This window comes from Nesoenas mayeri, assembly GCF_963082525.1.
Source record: "Nesoenas mayeri genome assembly, chromosome: 8".
NCBI classification, from domain to species: domain Eukaryota; kingdom Metazoa; phylum Chordata; class Aves; order Columbiformes; family Columbidae; genus Nesoenas; species Nesoenas mayeri.
The window spans coordinates 22,168,772-22,184,370 of record NC_137554.1 but is presented as its reverse complement, the minus strand read 5'-3'; the positions used below and the strand labels follow the sequence as shown (position 1 = coordinate 22,184,370).

Sequence of the window (15,599 nt, the reverse complement as noted above, 5' to 3'; positions counted from 1 at the left end):
AAGGTAATCAAGAAGAAATAATGTTTGAATTGTGTAAAATAGAACTAAATCTCACCGCAGAAACGACTTCTGTTTTCCAGACTGTACTGTTATTTGACAACTAAGTTTGCAAAAAATAAAAACAATGCTTAGAGTTCTTGTTTCAGAAAGAAAAGTCTTAAGACTGAGTCTTTGTTTCCTCTTTCTTAGTATTTGGAGGCACATCTAAAATTTTTGGCGTTTTTTCTGCAAGAAGCCACCCTTTATTTGGGCTGGAATCGTGCCAGGGAGATCTGGGAGTGCCTTGTAACTGGCCAGGATGTTTGTGAGTTAGATCGGGAGGTAAGAAAAATTCAAAAAGTTGGTGTTTGTGGTTGCAGAGTGATTCCTAATGGATCATGAATAGTATGTGTATTTGTTGAGATGTGTGAAACATAAGTAGCAAACACAGACTAATAACGCATTTATAGGTTTTATGTAAGCTGATGGAGCAACTGTCACATGTTCACATTTGACTAGGATGCTCTTTTAACATTAAATTTGATGGAAGGATGAACTTTGGCCAGGAGATAAGTTGCAGGCCTATGGATGCTGGTTTGAAAAGGGGTATGTGCGAGTTTGCGGAATCATAAAAGAGACATTCAGCATTATTTGGGTGAAAGATGACTGTGAAGATGGCATACCTTAATGCTGTAATACAGCCTGTATAATACCTGAGGTTACTAGGAGATCAGATTTTGAACCTCTTGCTGTAGAAAACTTTAGTAAGATGAGTTACTTTAGTATCTGTCATAGTTCACCAATGTTGTCTAAAATGAAAATACTTGCATTAACAAAGGGGTAAAAATACATGTACCTTTCATTCACAGATGTGCTTTGAGTGGTTTACAAAAGGACAGCATGATCTAGAGAGCGATGTACAGCAACAGCTTTTCAAAGAGAAAATTCTTAAACTGGAGTCATATGAAATTACTATGAATGGTAAGAAGATGGCTTGGGTCAACAAATTTGGTTTTGAAATATGTACCAGAAGATTGCTTCTTAAGCCTTCAAATTAAATATCCAAACATTTTTGTAAAAAGGGGTCTTTTTCTGTCATTTTCAGTTTTCATAGTTGTAGAAGGGAAAGGGTCATCTCCTGTATTTGATATCTTCATTTTTTTCCAAAAGGCATAGAAACTTAGCCTGACCTGAATAAAAAGCTTGCACCTTTTTTCACTTTCAGGTTTTAGTTTATTTAAGACTTTCTTTGAAAATGTGAATCTGTGTGACCATCGACTGAAGAGGCAAGGAACTCAATTGGTGAGTGTTCCGGCAAGTTTGTTCTCATATAATACCTGTGGCATCTTGGGGATGGGACGAGATGAGACAAGGATTCTTTAGCAGCTGTTTGATGTGATCCTGTTTGTATTAATATGCAGATCGTCCTTCTAGCAGTAACATTGTTAAATTCTGAAGCTAAAATTCCAGAATTATGACAGTTAAAATTCAGCAATTGGTAGCTGGAAGCTGGTATGTAGCTTCTAAAATTTTGCAGGAGGAATGAGTGAACTCATTTTTTTTAATTAATAATCATGAATTCTAGTGTGCATTTTTTGCTTTTCCCTAGCAGAGAAATAGTCCTTTAAAAAAAAAAAATTAGAAGTCATCTTTGCAAGAGATTTAGGCTAATCATATTCAAATTCTGACCTACAATAATTTTTAACTCTACGATCCTTCAATGTTTCTGTTAAATTATTAGTTATATGTTAATTAGTGTTCTGTAGGCATTTTAGATCTTTATCACAAGAGAGTCAACTAACTTCAAATGCTTAATTATTTGCCAAGTATCATAGTAGGTTTTGTGATGGTTTATTATGTGGTTAGTTACCATATTGCCCTTTGTGAAATAAATTCCATTCCCGATTAAATTTTTTTTGTGCTTTTTAAGTTGTTAGTTTTTCAAGTTGGCTTGACTGAGAGTGTTCTTGGGAACTTGTTTATCCACCTATAAAAAAATTATCTTTTTCTAGTATAAATATACAAATCCACAGCTATCGATTTCACTTTGCATGGTGCCAAAACTTGGCAGTGTGTTGGAAAAAAAAATGTTTAAGATTCAGTCAAAAGATGTTTTTCCAGCAGATGGAAGATTGGTTTGTTCCTGTGGTTCAACTCACTGTTGTGTAAGAAATCCAGTCACATTTTACTGTTGTTCATTCTTGTGTAGAGTGTAGAAAAACTGGAATTAATAGGAATGGATTTCATTTGGAAGATTGCAATGGAGTCACCTGATGAAGAAATTGCCAATGAAGCTATTCAATTGATAATAAATTACAGCTATATTAATCTAACTCCTAGATTGAAAAAGGTAGGCACATATTTGTACATCAGACTCCTTTGACATTCATACAACCTTGATACTCTGCATATTAAAATGTGTTATTCGTTTATTTATGAGTAATTCCCTTGATTTTGGTTTAAGTTCTAATTTGTTTGTACATTTTACCTTTAGGATTCAGTATCACTGCACAAGAAATTCATTGCTGATTGCTACACACGATTAGAGGTACAGGACAAATTTTAATAGTTCTTTTTCCTGCTTTGTATCTTAGAATTAGAATAATTGACTATGACAATTCTATTTAAAGAAAAAAAAATTATTTCCACAAATATTTCTTGTCTTCATGGCTCTCCAAGACATACTTAAATGTCCATGTCAGCCAACACTTGTACTCTGCTTTGTATTCTAGGCAGCCAGCTCTGCACTCGGTGGTCCGACATTAACACACGCTGTTACAAGAGCTACAAAGATGCTCACAGCAACTGCTATGCCTACGGTAGCAACATCAGTTCAGTCTCCTTACAGGTAGGCCTGCCTTTAAAAGAATAAATATGACAGCAGAAATTTCTTCCCAGCTGCTTATCACATGACTTTGAGTGCTGATTTAAATTCTCAGTATTGGTCGTTGTATATTCTGGTGGTTTCTCAATATTCCAACCACAATGCAAATTGAGTTCCAAAGAGATTTTGAAAAACCAGTGCCTAAAGAAAAAATCCACAAGAAACACACTCCCTCTTCTGGCCTCCTGAAAACCAAAACCAACCAACCAAAAAAAAAGAGAAAACCACAACCATAGACTATTACCTGCCTATTAGTCTATATTTTGGGGTAGCAGGGTTTGATTTTTTTATTTTTTTTATTTTTTTTTTATTGGGAGGGAAGAGGACAATTTTTCATCTTTTAGCTTAATGTACACACCTAAATGTGTGTAGCTTAAATATACAAGCTCAGGGTGGGACCCTTAGAAACATGAAGCTGCTTCTGAAGTTGGCTGCCTCTCAAGCAGTGTAACACAAGCCTGTTTTCCTAGTTAATTTCAACTGAATTAACTCCAATTTTAAGGAATTATGTTTGAAAACAGATCATTTGTGGTAGTTACCCATGGATGTTGAAAATTAATCTCTGAGACAATCTGCTCTTGTTTTCAATGTTTATCTCCAGGTCAACTAAACTTGTAATAATTGAGAGACTGCTGCTGTTGGCAGAGCGTTATGTGATAACAATAGAGGTAAGAGATGTAATTTCTTACTAGGCAAGGGTAAGAACACAGCTTCTGATACTATTAAAAACAGTAAAAGTTATTTAAACCTATGCAACTCTAGTGACTTTGTTACATAACATCATAGAATTATCTTGTTTTCAGGGGTAGTATTTATTATCCTTTTCTTCCTGTAGGACCTTTACTCTGTTCCCCGAACTATTCTACCTCATGGTGCCTCTTTCCATGGACATCTTTTAACACTTAATGTTACGTACGAGTCTACCAAAGATACCTTCACCATAGAGGTACGTGTGCACAGGTCATGTGTGTTTTTTGATGCCTGAGCAGAACAGAGTAAGCTGGTTTGAAGGAGTCTGGTCAATTTGAAAACTCTGCAGAGGAGCAGGAAGACTTTAGTGGAAGACTTTCCTTTTTTTCTCTTGGAATTTACTGCTTGAGCAGACTTACTGAGCAAGGGTTGTTTGATTTTACAGGCTCATAGCAATGAAACTGTGGGGAGTGTCAGGTGGAAGATAGCAAAGATGTTGAGTTCGCCTGTGGATAATATACAGATATTTGCCAATGACAGCCTGGTATGTTAACTACAAAGAATTCTCATTCTTTATGAAATTGAGTCTCTTTTCCAGGACTAAATGGTAAAAATGTTTTCTTGCAGCTAACTGTGAACAAAGATCAGAAACTACTCCACCAACTGGGCTTCTCTGATGAACAAGTCCTTACAGTAAAGACATCAGGAAGTGGGACTCCATCAGGGAGCTCTGCAGATTCCTTGAGCAGTTCCAGCAACAGCGGCAGTGTATTCAGTTCATCCTATGCAATGGAACAGGTACAGTGTAATAACCTACTCAGATTTTTCTTGGAGGGTGGATAGTTGAAGGAGACAGAGCTGGAGTGGAAGAGTTTCAGTACAGTGAGACAGGAGCTATTCATGTCAGCTTGAGCATCCGGTCTTTGGTTTTGCTTTCAAACTGCAATCGAAACAGAACGTTTAAATACACAACTGCCTTATGCATGGAGATTGGATTTTATAATCTGTATTCTGTCACCTATTGTAGCCTGCAATCTGTATTGTTACCTATTGTAGCCTGCTTGGTGTTTATTAATTTCTACAGGGTCTTTTAAACAAACAAGACACGTATGTTTTCATCTTTACGTTGTATATTTGTTGGGGGAGAGTTTTCCAGATTTCCACTATTAATGAAGCTGCAATATGAAAATAAACTAGGAAGCATAAACTAGTGTATTCAGACCACTCCTGGCCTGCTTTGAATGTCAACCCTAACTTAACAGTTGACTTCAAAAATTCATTGTTATAAGGGAAATGGGCTAATGCAAAAATCAAAATATTGTTGCAGTCTAGAAAGTAACTGGGATTTCTACAGGCCAGGTTGGCATCTGGATCAGTTGCTTCAGTAAAGAACTCTTTTAAATTACTTGCAACAGAGAGGAGAGAAAAAGGCCTTTATTTCTGCTTAATTCTCAGGAGAAATCCCTCCCTGGAGTAGTCATGGCTCTCGTCTGTAATGTGTTCGATATGCTTTACCAGCTTGCCAACCTAGAGGAGCCAAGGTAAGCAAACTAAATGGTTATTAAATGTTGAAAAAATGCTCATGCTGCAAAGTTTTAATAGCTACTTATTTCGCAGTGCGCAGGCATCCACCAGGCCACAATGTGGCTGAGCTCTGTTTGCGCAAGTAACTTCTGATAACTTTTCAGGATAACGCTGCGAGTAAGGAAACTTCTGCTCTTGATTCCCACTGACCCAGCTATTCAGGAGGCTCTTGATCAGCTTGATTCGCTGGGAAGGAAGGTAAGGATTAAACAATAATCTTGGTGAGTTTAACAAAAAGGATTTGGCTACCAGGTTTCTTGAATTTCCTATCAGATTATAACCTGTGAAGGGTTTGAAACTCCAATGCAAAATAATGCTTGTGTTAAGGATTATTGACTTATTTCCAAGCAGCTAGAGTCAGGAAGGTTATTACAGGGATTACAGAAAAACTATTGTCAATTACAACAAAATGCAGTAGTCTCAAAATATTTCTTCTGTGGCTTATTCCTCTTAGAAAACACTGCTATCGGAATCAAGCTCTCAGTCTTCAAAATCACCATCCTTGTCTTCAAAACACCAACATCAACCCAGTGCTAGCTCAATATTAGAAAGTCTTTTCAGATCTTTTGCTCCAGGCATGTCCACCTTCAGAGTGCTTTACAATTTAGAGGTAAGAAAACAATGTAACTTCTTTCTACTTGTGTTTCTGAGCACTAAGGTTTAAGTAGTTTTAAGTTTCGTGAGGAGGAGTCCATCATGACAGGGTCATCATACAAAATGCAAATGTCATGTCATAGTCTGCTTTTATGTTTGTGAAAAATTTTTCACAAAATAAAAGGGGTAACAAGTTCCCCTTTTGAGACTTTACTGTGAAGCCAGGTCTTCCTTTTTGTGGTTTGCAAGGTGGAAGGAGTAAGTGGAGAGGAGCAAAGAAATATCGAAGTCCTTAACCATTTAGGTAAAATTCCTGCTTGAATCTCCAGAAACTCCAAGTATGTGATTTTTAGTGTCTATATAAAAAAAAAGGTCTCTTTTAGAAATTAATGGGAACTGTTTTTCAGTTTGATTTTGCTCAGTTCAATTTGAAAGAAAAACAATGCTAACTTCCCTTCTATATAAGTACTATATTCTGTCTGTAGAGGCTAAGGATAAATATTTTTGAGAAGCGTTCAACTGTGAAGAATTTTCAGTATCCAAATGTGCAGGGCTTTTACCCAGAAGCTTCTGGCCTGTTTTAGCCGTGCATGTAAAATGAGTGGAACACGTACAGTTGTTTTTTTTTTTACCCCTAAATATTCTCCTTAGTAAGTTCTTTAACCAAAACACTGGATTGAACCCTGTAAAGAGGTTATTTACAAGTGTTCAGTGCCTGGATTCTAAAGAGTGTGAGAGTTCAGCTGGTGTCATTTTTAGGACACAGTAGTCTGCACACTGTAGGAACCTAGGCAGTTTCTGGTTCTACTCACAGGCACCACTGTTTGTAAGGACTCATTACAAATACGGTTTGAACAACTTGGAGTTGGGAGGACTGGTTGCCAGCAGCTTCAAAAACAGTGGTCAGTGTTATTCTCTTTTGTTCCCAGTGTGTGCCAAGATTACTGTAGGAGTTTTCTTGTAGTTTTTTTCCTTTGAGTTTCTGCAGTCTAATGTTCACACTTCATCTTCCTGCGCTGTCATCACTGCAGTGCTCAGATCCCCTATTTTCTGTACAGCTGGAATGAAGGATATTTGATGATGCCTTTGAAATACGTTGACAAGTTCTATGACTAAGAGCAAATGGCTCAGCATATCACAGCAAGGGGATCTTGTCGCACTGGCAGGTTCTATTACAGTATGACGAGACAGTTATCTGCTGCTTCTGTGCCAGAAAAAATAATAAAAGCAAGTAATAAATTGTTTGCTTTTCTGGCAAGGAATGAGAAGCAGTAAATTGGATTAGATGTGTAGATTACATGAGCGGACTTGTTCCTCAAGTCCAGTCAAACTGATAGGAAGATGATTTCTGTCAGAAAAAGGATGACGTGCTTTTTTTATCCCCTCAACTGGTGATCTGTTGAAAAAAATAGGAACCAGTCTGAACTGCTTCTGGAAAATTGTACACAGAGAATCTGGAGAGTGTACAAAAGAGATAAAAATTAAATGTTGCAGATTTTCAGGGTTATATCGTGCAGTGTTGTGAAAAGATTTCATGCCTGGAACTGTGTAAACTAGTCTTCTTACCTGTGAATCTGAAAAAGATGTATTTTGTTTGCCCACATGCGGCATTGTTGGCTGTACATGCCAAAGACACTTTTCAAGAAAGCAAATAACTTCTGGTGGTTTTCTGGGCTTTTGGGAGGGGCTGGGTTCTTTTGTTTGGGTGTTTTTTCTTTGTGTAAGATGAAATAAAATTGGTTATAAATGTATATGACATCTGACCCACAGAGACCACAGACTTCCTTATGGCCATGTTTCTGAGCATAATTGCCTTCTGTGAAGTTTTGTGCTGACTTAAAACAGGAGAAGTGACACACTGGTGATGTTCATAAGGCTTGTAAAATTACCTAGACCATCTCATAAAAAAAATAATAATAATATGGTTATGTTTCAGAAGGCATGAATCAATACATAAGCCATCTGTAGGGTGTTTTAGGGGATACTGTCAACTGAAAATCTAGAAAGGAGAAGAATTTGGGCTCTTAAGGAGCACCAGCTGAACCTGAAGACATCATTTCATAAGTGAATTGTTAATTGCTTCATTTGTAGTGGATTTTTTTTCTGATATACTTTAATCTTCAGCAGATGAATAAATAAGCACCAGTATTTTTTATTTATTTTAGGTACTGAGCTCCAAGCTGATGCCAACTGCAGATGATGAAATGGCAAGAAACTGTGCCAAGTCTTTCTGTGAAAACTTCCTCAGAGCAGGAGGTTTGAGGTTCGATTTCAAAATCTTGACTCAATTTATAACAATTAGTTAACCGTTCTGTGTGGTTTCTGATTTCCACACCGTAGCACTCTCTCACACCTGTCAGTGTCTTTTTCAGAGAAAAAAAAAGTCCACCCAAAGCTGTTTTTTCGTTATCCAATGTCTGAAAAACTACTGTAGCTACCATAGAAATGCAACAGAGTACATGTTGTTAAACCTCAAAATAAATTTAGGTGCATATAAGCTTGTGAAGTGTAGCTTTTATTAAGGTATTTGGTGTTTGGATAGTTAGCGTTGAAGTGTTTCAGTTCAAATTTGTGAGCATGTACATCACATTGTGTCCTGCAGAGATACCAGTGGACATTTAAAGCAGTCAAAACCTAATGTAGTGGGAACCAAACTAAATTTTATAGGCTCCAAAATTCAAACACTTCAGATAAAGTTGAGACACCGTGTGAGTGGTTTGGAAGACCTGGTAATACTGCTTGTGCTTGTCAGATTTATAGAGTATACGTTGCTCTTAGTAATTCTGTCAGCCACCCTCCCTGCCCCATAGGTCCTGAAGCATTTTCCAACAGGAAGCCTCTATCTGTAGATGTAGGAGGGGAAAATGGGGATTTAAGTCTCCAAAGACACAAGTTTGGCAGTTTTAACTGGCAGTCAGCTGACTGAATAGGAAGGGGGAAGGATAGAGGTAAATTAATTTCAGCTCTCTCCTATTGCAAAACATTTTCAAACAGTCTTTTGTATTGATTTATTTTAAAGTTTGGTGGTGAATGTGATGCAGAGAGATTCCATTCCATCAGAGGTAGATTATGAAACAAGACAGGGGGTCTATTCCATCTGCCTGCAACTTGCAAGGTATGTAATTGCCTTTCATTAGCAAAAGTGCTCCTTTCTTGGCTTTTAGAGTGTGGCTTGTCATATTTAAGATTAATCAGTACTTTGAGATCTGTTTCATTCACTTGCTGTAAACATTCAAAAATAAGCCTGATGTTTTTGCTCTCTGAATGTAGGTTCTTGCTTGTTGGCCAAACAATGCCTACCTTACTGGATGAAGATTTTGTTAAAGATGGGGTAGAAGCGTTGTCCTCGCGCCCCTTCCGTAACGTCAGCCGACAAGCAAGTAGACAGATGTCTATTTGTGGAACACCTGAGAAGTCATCCTACCGCCAGCTCTCCGTGTCTGATAGATCCTCCATTCGGGTAGAAGAAATCATCCCAGCAGCAAGAGTTGCCATACAAGTAAGGAAGTGTTTGATTTATGGTGATGTAGCAGTGTTGTCTCCAGTGACAGCTGTGTAACTACTGGATTTTTAATCAAAAATCTGCATTTTATACAGGTTCTTGCCCAGGTTCTCTTTTAAAAGCCTCTGAAAATCCTGACCATCAGTTTCTCATCCTGATCCTTATCTGAATTTTAGCATAGTCTCAGAAATTATTTTGGCAGTACAAAGGGAAGCAGTACCACAAAAATGCTTGCCAGAAATAGATGTACTCAGAAATCTTACTTGAGGTTTATTTTCCATCACACTTAACTCTAAGGTCTTATTCTTGTTAATTTTCTGTGAATAGAAAGGAGGAGGTTCCAGCTTGAACTTGTGGCTTATAGTCCATGTTTCTTTGAATTACAAATTTGGGGCAAGTTTTTGTTTCAAATGGCTCAATGAAAATTAAATTTTCTTGATGGTACTGTAGGGAAAAAGGAAATTTTTCTTTTCAATACTTTGAGAAAATGCTGATTTCCCCTTTATAGCATGTCAGTGTAATTAACCTGAGACTGGCTATTTACTAAATGATCAAATCTGACAAGAATTCAACCCATTTGGAAGTTTGAGTCCAGTTGAAAAAAAACTTGATAGTTAATATTACAAGTGTGGTAAGTACTTGGGCAGTGCTCCCAAAATGGATTGTTATGATTGAAATCCACATGCCTAACTCCAGATGGGTGAAAAGGCTACCCTAGTGAAGAGTTAAAAAGCAAAACTACTTCCTATTAAGGGAGCAATATTAATCTCTTATTGGGGAAAAAAAAGACTCTTGTATCCTTGAGCCTGCTTAGAAAAGAGAGAGGAAAACAAATCCAAATGTCAATTTGATGTGATCCAGAGGATACATTGCTGTTATCCCTGTGACTAACAGATGCTGTTGAATGTTGCAGAAGTAACTGCTGTTTCTTGTCCCTGCAGACAATGGAGGTGAACGATTTCACTTCCACAGTGGCTTGTTTCATGCGCCTCTCTTGGGCTGCTGCTGCAGGACGCCTGGACCTCGTGGGAAGCAGCCAGCCCATAAAAGAGAGCAACACGTTATTTCCTGCAGGGATTCGAAACAGACTTAGCAGCTCAGGTAGGTTAACTCTGTCTCTAAACCAATCTAAATAAAGTGTTTTGTTTATTCTTACTTGAACACTTTTGAAGCTTGAAGCTGGATTCACTGGAGTTGCACTCAATGATCTGCTTGGGTCCCTTCCCACTCAGGATATTCTATGATTGAATTACACAAATCTGAGCAAAATACTGTACATTCATGTGGCATTTGGAGGAGTTTTGGTTTTTTTAATTGCAGAGAACTGAGCAGAAGCTGAAAACATCTGAAAATTTTAATGGATTACAGCACTTGTTCCTTTCTTAATGCAGGAAGTAACTGCAGTTCAGGAAGCGAAGGAGAGCCAACCGCGCTGCACGCTGGCATCTGTGTGCGACAACAGTCCGTGTCCACCAAGGATGCTCTGATTGCTGGAGAAGCCTTGTCCCTCCTGGTAACCTGCCTTCAGCTGCGCAGTCAGCAACTAGGTAAGAAATAGAATGGGATTACTCACAATCTGAAATACAAGTAAGGGGGGGGACGGCTTTTGGAGACAGACAAGTACAAAAAATACTGAGACATTTCTAGCTTTGTAAGCTGAGACAGCCCAAGTTAAAGCCATAAAATTTCATTTAAAAATACAGGTGTTTTGGTTTGGGTTTTTTTTTTTTTCGAGGATTGAAAAACGGGTGGCATGAAACAAGGCGGGTAGTTCCATGCCTTAGTGAAATGTTTTGGGAAAGCTGACTTACTGCCTGTATATAAATATTTGCACAGGCTTTGAAGTGTGTAGTTCTGTAAGCGCTGCTGTTTGCATAGCAAGTGTTTAGTACTTGAACCTTTGTGTACATGAAGCGTAAATATTAGTGGTGGTGGAAGGAAAACACTGTTATAAGGTAGTGCCGGTCTCTGGTGATGGGAGAATAAGCAAATAGCCCTCACTGCTTTTCAGTGTTGACAGGGGAATGTCCTCTGTCCTGTGGTATTTTAACGCAAGACTGTAACTGACATATTTTGAATTATTATTTTTAAAAAAGATAGCCTGGTACTCTTCTGTTCTAGGGTCTTTTTACAATTTGCCTTGTGTTGCCGATTTCATCATTGATATACTGCTCGGATCACCAAGTGCTGAGGTGAGGGTCTTTCTCTGAAAACTTCTTTATTATATTTCTGAAATACGTACTTTGACCACTTTGATACGGTCTGAAGATAAAATTGTTCATTACAACTATTCCCACAGTTCTTTGTATTTGAATGAATAATGTCTGTATAGTTGTTAGTAATTCCAGGATCTAGTGATGGGTTGATAGAACATGCTGAAGTATTACGTTCTTTAGGCTTGTTTAATCCGTGAGGTGCACAGGACTGTGCTGTAGCTAGTCTAAAGAAAATACTCTCATTTTGGTGAGACAAATTCTGTAAAACCACTACTTTAGGGAAACTTCTAAGTAACTTTCATCTCAAAAGATTTGGGTAAGATTTATTGGACTCTTCTGAACTTCTGAAAAATTCTTCCAAATGTCAGAATCCTCCTAAAATTAATTCTTTCTGATTTGATTATTCTGAATATTCTAAAATCTAGATATTTTCAAGTCACACTTTCTTCATTTAATTGCATCTCCTATATTATCTGAATTTATAATCTGTATTTAATAAAGCATGAGATCTTTTAGCTCAGGGATGAACGTGGATTGCTAAATCCATACAAATAGAGAAACCCTGGCTGTGGGGTGAAGAGCTTATTGTCTTTTCAATGTCTGTTTTTTTCCGTTAGATCTCTAGCAATACAGAAGTTTATCTTTTGCAACACTGCTAGTGTTTGACAATGACACTTGTTTCAGATTCGTCGTGTTGCCTGTGACCAGTTGTACACCCTTAGCCAGACAGACACGTCAGCTCACCCAGATGTACAAAAGCCAAACCAATTTCTCCTGAGTGTTGTTCTTGGTGCCCAACTGCCTCTTTGGTCACCAACCAGCATCATGAGAGGAATCAACCAGAGGTAAGTCAGATGTGTGTTGACTGAGACAGCAAATCTGTCACATTTTTAAATGAGCAGGGCCATGGAAGCTCTGAGGCACAAGGGATTAGGACTTTACTAGTCTGGCAAAAGTAGATGTCTCTGTCATGCCCCAGATAGTATTGGAAGTGTGTAAACTGAAGGAAAATAAGGCTGAATTCTCAAGGTGCACTTCCTCCTCTGTGAACTCTTACAGTTCAGCTTATTTGACTTCCCATTTGGAAGGTGGTAGTTGCTAAGCAGGCCCTGCTCTTTCTAGGATGTGGTTGTGGCAGTCAGAACCTGTCTGGAATCCTGTGTGAGGCAGAGGTGATGGGATGTGTGACAGTCACATCGAGTTTATTTGATAGTGTTGCATAGATCCAGTTCAGAAACCAATCCTAAAGGTTCCAGCCTTTTCAGTGGTGTCTGAACCCATGACTTTACCTGATTTCTTGTTGCTTTTGTTGCCCATTACACCCGTAAAGACTGGAGTTGTCAGTCCTGTTAACTTGTCCCTTACTGGCCAAAGTTTGTTGAATGTAACAGTAACTTTAAACAGCAATTTCAAGAGGAATATGAATAGAGGAGAAACTTGAGAAGTTAAAACATGTTGTTTTATTGCCTGATAATTAACTAAAATTTTTATGAGGTGAAGAAAGAAAGCAGGATTAAATGTTACTCATAACATTCAGAAGTAGCTGTTGGGAAGGAATTTGTTTTAAAGCTGCAGCATGTGCATGCAGAAGCATAGCTAGATAGCTATGCTGCTTTGGATTAGATAGAGCACACAGGCCTTGAAAGCAACTGCTTAGAAAAAAGTTTCTGATTTTAAATTAAAACCTTCCTCTATTTGTACCTGTTTCAGACTTTTGTCCCAGTGTACAGAATATTTTGACCTGAGATGTCAGTTATTGGATGACCTCACATGTAAGTATGTACAGGCACACTTGTCATCCTGATCATGGCTTCCAACCATGTCCTCCTTCTGGAGACAAGATGTAGAATTGCCTTCGCGGAGGGGTTGCACCACCGTAAACTTAATGTGACCTGCCAGTATGTTAATGCCTGGCAAAAACAGACCATTATCAAAATGTGTGAAATTCTTTGTATTTATATTCTGCATTTATAGAGCTGGTTTTTTTTTTTTTTTCTGGGTTTTCTTTTTCTCTTGCAGCATCAGAAATGGAGCAGCTAAAGATAAGCCCAGCTGCCATGTTAGAAGATGAGATCACCTGGCTAGACAATTTTGAACCCAACCGCACAGCTGAGTGCGAGACCAGTGAAGCTGATAACATCCTGTTAGCAGGACACCTGAGGCTCATCAAGACTCTCCTCTCACTTTGTGGTGCAGAGAAGGAAATGGTTGGTAAGTACTGCTTTTTACTCTGAAATGACTGGACTGGTGTGAATTCTGCATAGCGCTAACAGATGACTTGAGGAATAGGCAGTACACGTGAAGACTCTTTAATACATCAGTAGAAGTGATACAGAGCTATGAGAAATAATTTTGGCAGTACCTTTGATAAAATATTTGGATTTTTTGTTGTTGTTGATATGGTGCTCTCAAGTGATTTTGCTGTTATGAAACACATTCTGACATGTGCAGTGATAAGTCTGTAACAGTACATGTGGATTACTCTGTTACAGGTTCCTCTCTGATTAAGCCACTGTTGGATGATTTCCTCTTCCGAGCATCCAGGATTATTCTGAATAGCCATTCACCAGCAGGCACTGCTGCAATCAGTCAGCAAGACTTTCATCCAAAGTAAAAATAGGGTTTTTTTTGTTTATGTTGGGTTTTGTCTGAAATCTCATGAATGCAAATGTCACACTGGGGCTACAGATACCAATTTAATACCAATATCGGAGCATTTCTCCAGTTTTCTACATTTCCTACAAAAGTGTCCAAATAACATTTTTGTATGTTTTTGCGTGGCCTAAAATCTGTGCTTTCCTGTACTTCCAAAGTCTGTGCTTTGTTAGATCAATGTTGAACTGCAAGCCCAACCAAGTGCTGGTTTTATGAATCCAAACCCATCATCACTTGGGAAGTTGGCTAAGTTGGAGCATAAGCAGGAAATAAACTTTCCAAGCCTCTTGTAAATAAGAATCTGGAAAGTTCTGCTATTTTTCCCTTCAAAAGAATTGTGTTTTTTAAAAACCTAACACTGAGCCAGTCTCCTTGCACTTGAGATAACTGATAATAGCACAGAATAAATCAAATAGAGAAAAAAGAGTGGGCTTCCTCTTTTGTGTCACACCTGCCTCCTCTTATTGCTGTGCAATACCTGAAGGATGGGTAAATTAGCTCATGTGGAGCTTCGTGCTGTTGCAGCTCCATTTCTTACATTATACTGACTAGATGGTGTTAGAGCTGGACCAGGCACATCCTCACTGCCTTTCCACAAACCCCAGAGAAGGTTCCAGCAGAGCATTTAGCAACCCCTGAACTCAATGGGACTTGCTACACCTCAGTGTTTTGCTCCATTGCAGTTATCTCAAGTGTACTTTTTTGTTGGCTTAAAGTAAATAAAGCCTTTTCTTTGGCCCTAAGAAGAAAGGGCCATTGTGTTTGGTGATCCACTGAAAAAACCTTAGGTCTAAGGTCATCTCTTGTAGCAAGTTATCTGGCCTAGCTCTTTCAAATCTTCTCTCTGTAAATATGTCATTATGTCTCCAGCATTGATACAGTGATAGAGTATCTGTCTATTTGTCCTCAGATGTACAGCTGATTCTGTGCTGTCTTTTTAGGGCACCTACTTTTTCTTGCTACTGAATGTTAGCAATGGGTGTCTCCATGTCAGTAAGGGAGGGTTATTTAAAGGAGCATTTTCTGGTGTTGCTCTTTTGATTTGATTCTTCCCTGTTCTCCATCCCCAAGAAAGAAAAAAAAAAAAAAGAGCACTTTGCAGTCTCTCCGGAGTGTTTTATCAGCTAAAGTGTTCCTTTTGAACATTAATTACAGCTTGTTCTCAGTACTATGGCTTTCTTGAATCAGAAATAATTGAGTCATCTACAAAATAGATCTCAAATGTGGTTTTCTTTTTAGGTGCAGTACAGCAGACAGCCGATTAGCTGCTTACGAAGTGTTAGTAATGCTGGCTGATAGCTCACCCTCCAATCTCCAGCTTATTACAAAAGAGCTGCTTTCTATGCATCACCAGTGTGACCCTGCACTTACCAAGGAGTTTGATGTAAGCAAGAAGCTTTTTTTGATTTGTATTAGTGTGTTTTGGAATGCTGTGTACGATCCTATTTCACTGCTTCATTCATGAAATTTCCATGGTCTTCAATTTAAAATGACA

General features: G+C 38.3%; 1 protein-coding gene across 7 annotated transcripts in view; it reads left to right on the top strand.

The window, feature by feature from the left end:
• USP24 (ubiquitin specific peptidase 24) overlaps positions 1 to 15,599 on the top strand; it is a 64,126-nt gene that overhangs the window by 27,608 nt on the left and 20,919 nt on the right. For 6 of the 7 annotated variants that reach the window (XR_013922424.1, XR_013922425.1, XM_080348563.1 and 3 more), the window contains exons 18-41: positions 190 to 321; positions 849 to 960; positions 1,205 to 1,281; positions 2,189 to 2,329; positions 2,474 to 2,527; positions 2,712 to 2,827; positions 3,465 to 3,531; positions 3,699 to 3,809; positions 3,999 to 4,097; positions 4,181 to 4,351; positions 5,009 to 5,094; positions 5,242 to 5,335; positions 5,592 to 5,747; positions 7,897 to 7,994; positions 8,751 to 8,846; positions 9,002 to 9,230; positions 10,175 to 10,334; positions 10,625 to 10,780; positions 11,355 to 11,425; positions 12,134 to 12,294; positions 13,160 to 13,221; positions 13,469 to 13,660; positions 13,942 to 14,059; positions 15,344 to 15,488. Coding sequence is in view for 5 of the 7 variants with exons in the window: in XM_080348563.1 (XP_080204689.1) it covers positions 190 to 321; positions 849 to 960; positions 1,205 to 1,281; positions 2,189 to 2,329; positions 2,474 to 2,527; positions 2,712 to 2,827; positions 3,465 to 3,531; positions 3,699 to 3,809; positions 3,999 to 4,097; positions 4,181 to 4,351; positions 5,009 to 5,094; positions 5,242 to 5,335; positions 5,592 to 5,747; positions 7,897 to 7,994; positions 8,751 to 8,846; positions 9,002 to 9,230; positions 10,175 to 10,334; positions 10,625 to 10,780; positions 11,355 to 11,425; positions 12,134 to 12,294; positions 13,160 to 13,221; positions 13,469 to 13,660; positions 13,942 to 14,059; positions 15,344 to 15,488 (2,904 nt within the window). In the remaining 2 variants the exon portion in view is untranslated. The remainder of the gene's footprint in view (positions 1 to 189; positions 322 to 848; positions 961 to 1,204; positions 1,282 to 2,188; positions 2,330 to 2,473; positions 2,528 to 2,711; positions 2,828 to 3,464; positions 3,532 to 3,698; positions 3,810 to 3,998; positions 4,098 to 4,180; positions 4,352 to 5,008; positions 5,095 to 5,241; positions 5,336 to 5,591; positions 5,748 to 7,896; positions 7,995 to 8,750; positions 8,847 to 9,001; positions 9,231 to 10,174; positions 10,335 to 10,624; positions 10,781 to 11,354; positions 11,426 to 12,133; positions 12,295 to 13,159; positions 13,222 to 13,468; positions 13,661 to 13,941; positions 14,060 to 15,343; positions 15,489 to 15,599) is intronic. The other variant, XM_080348564.1, reaches the window with a different exon arrangement.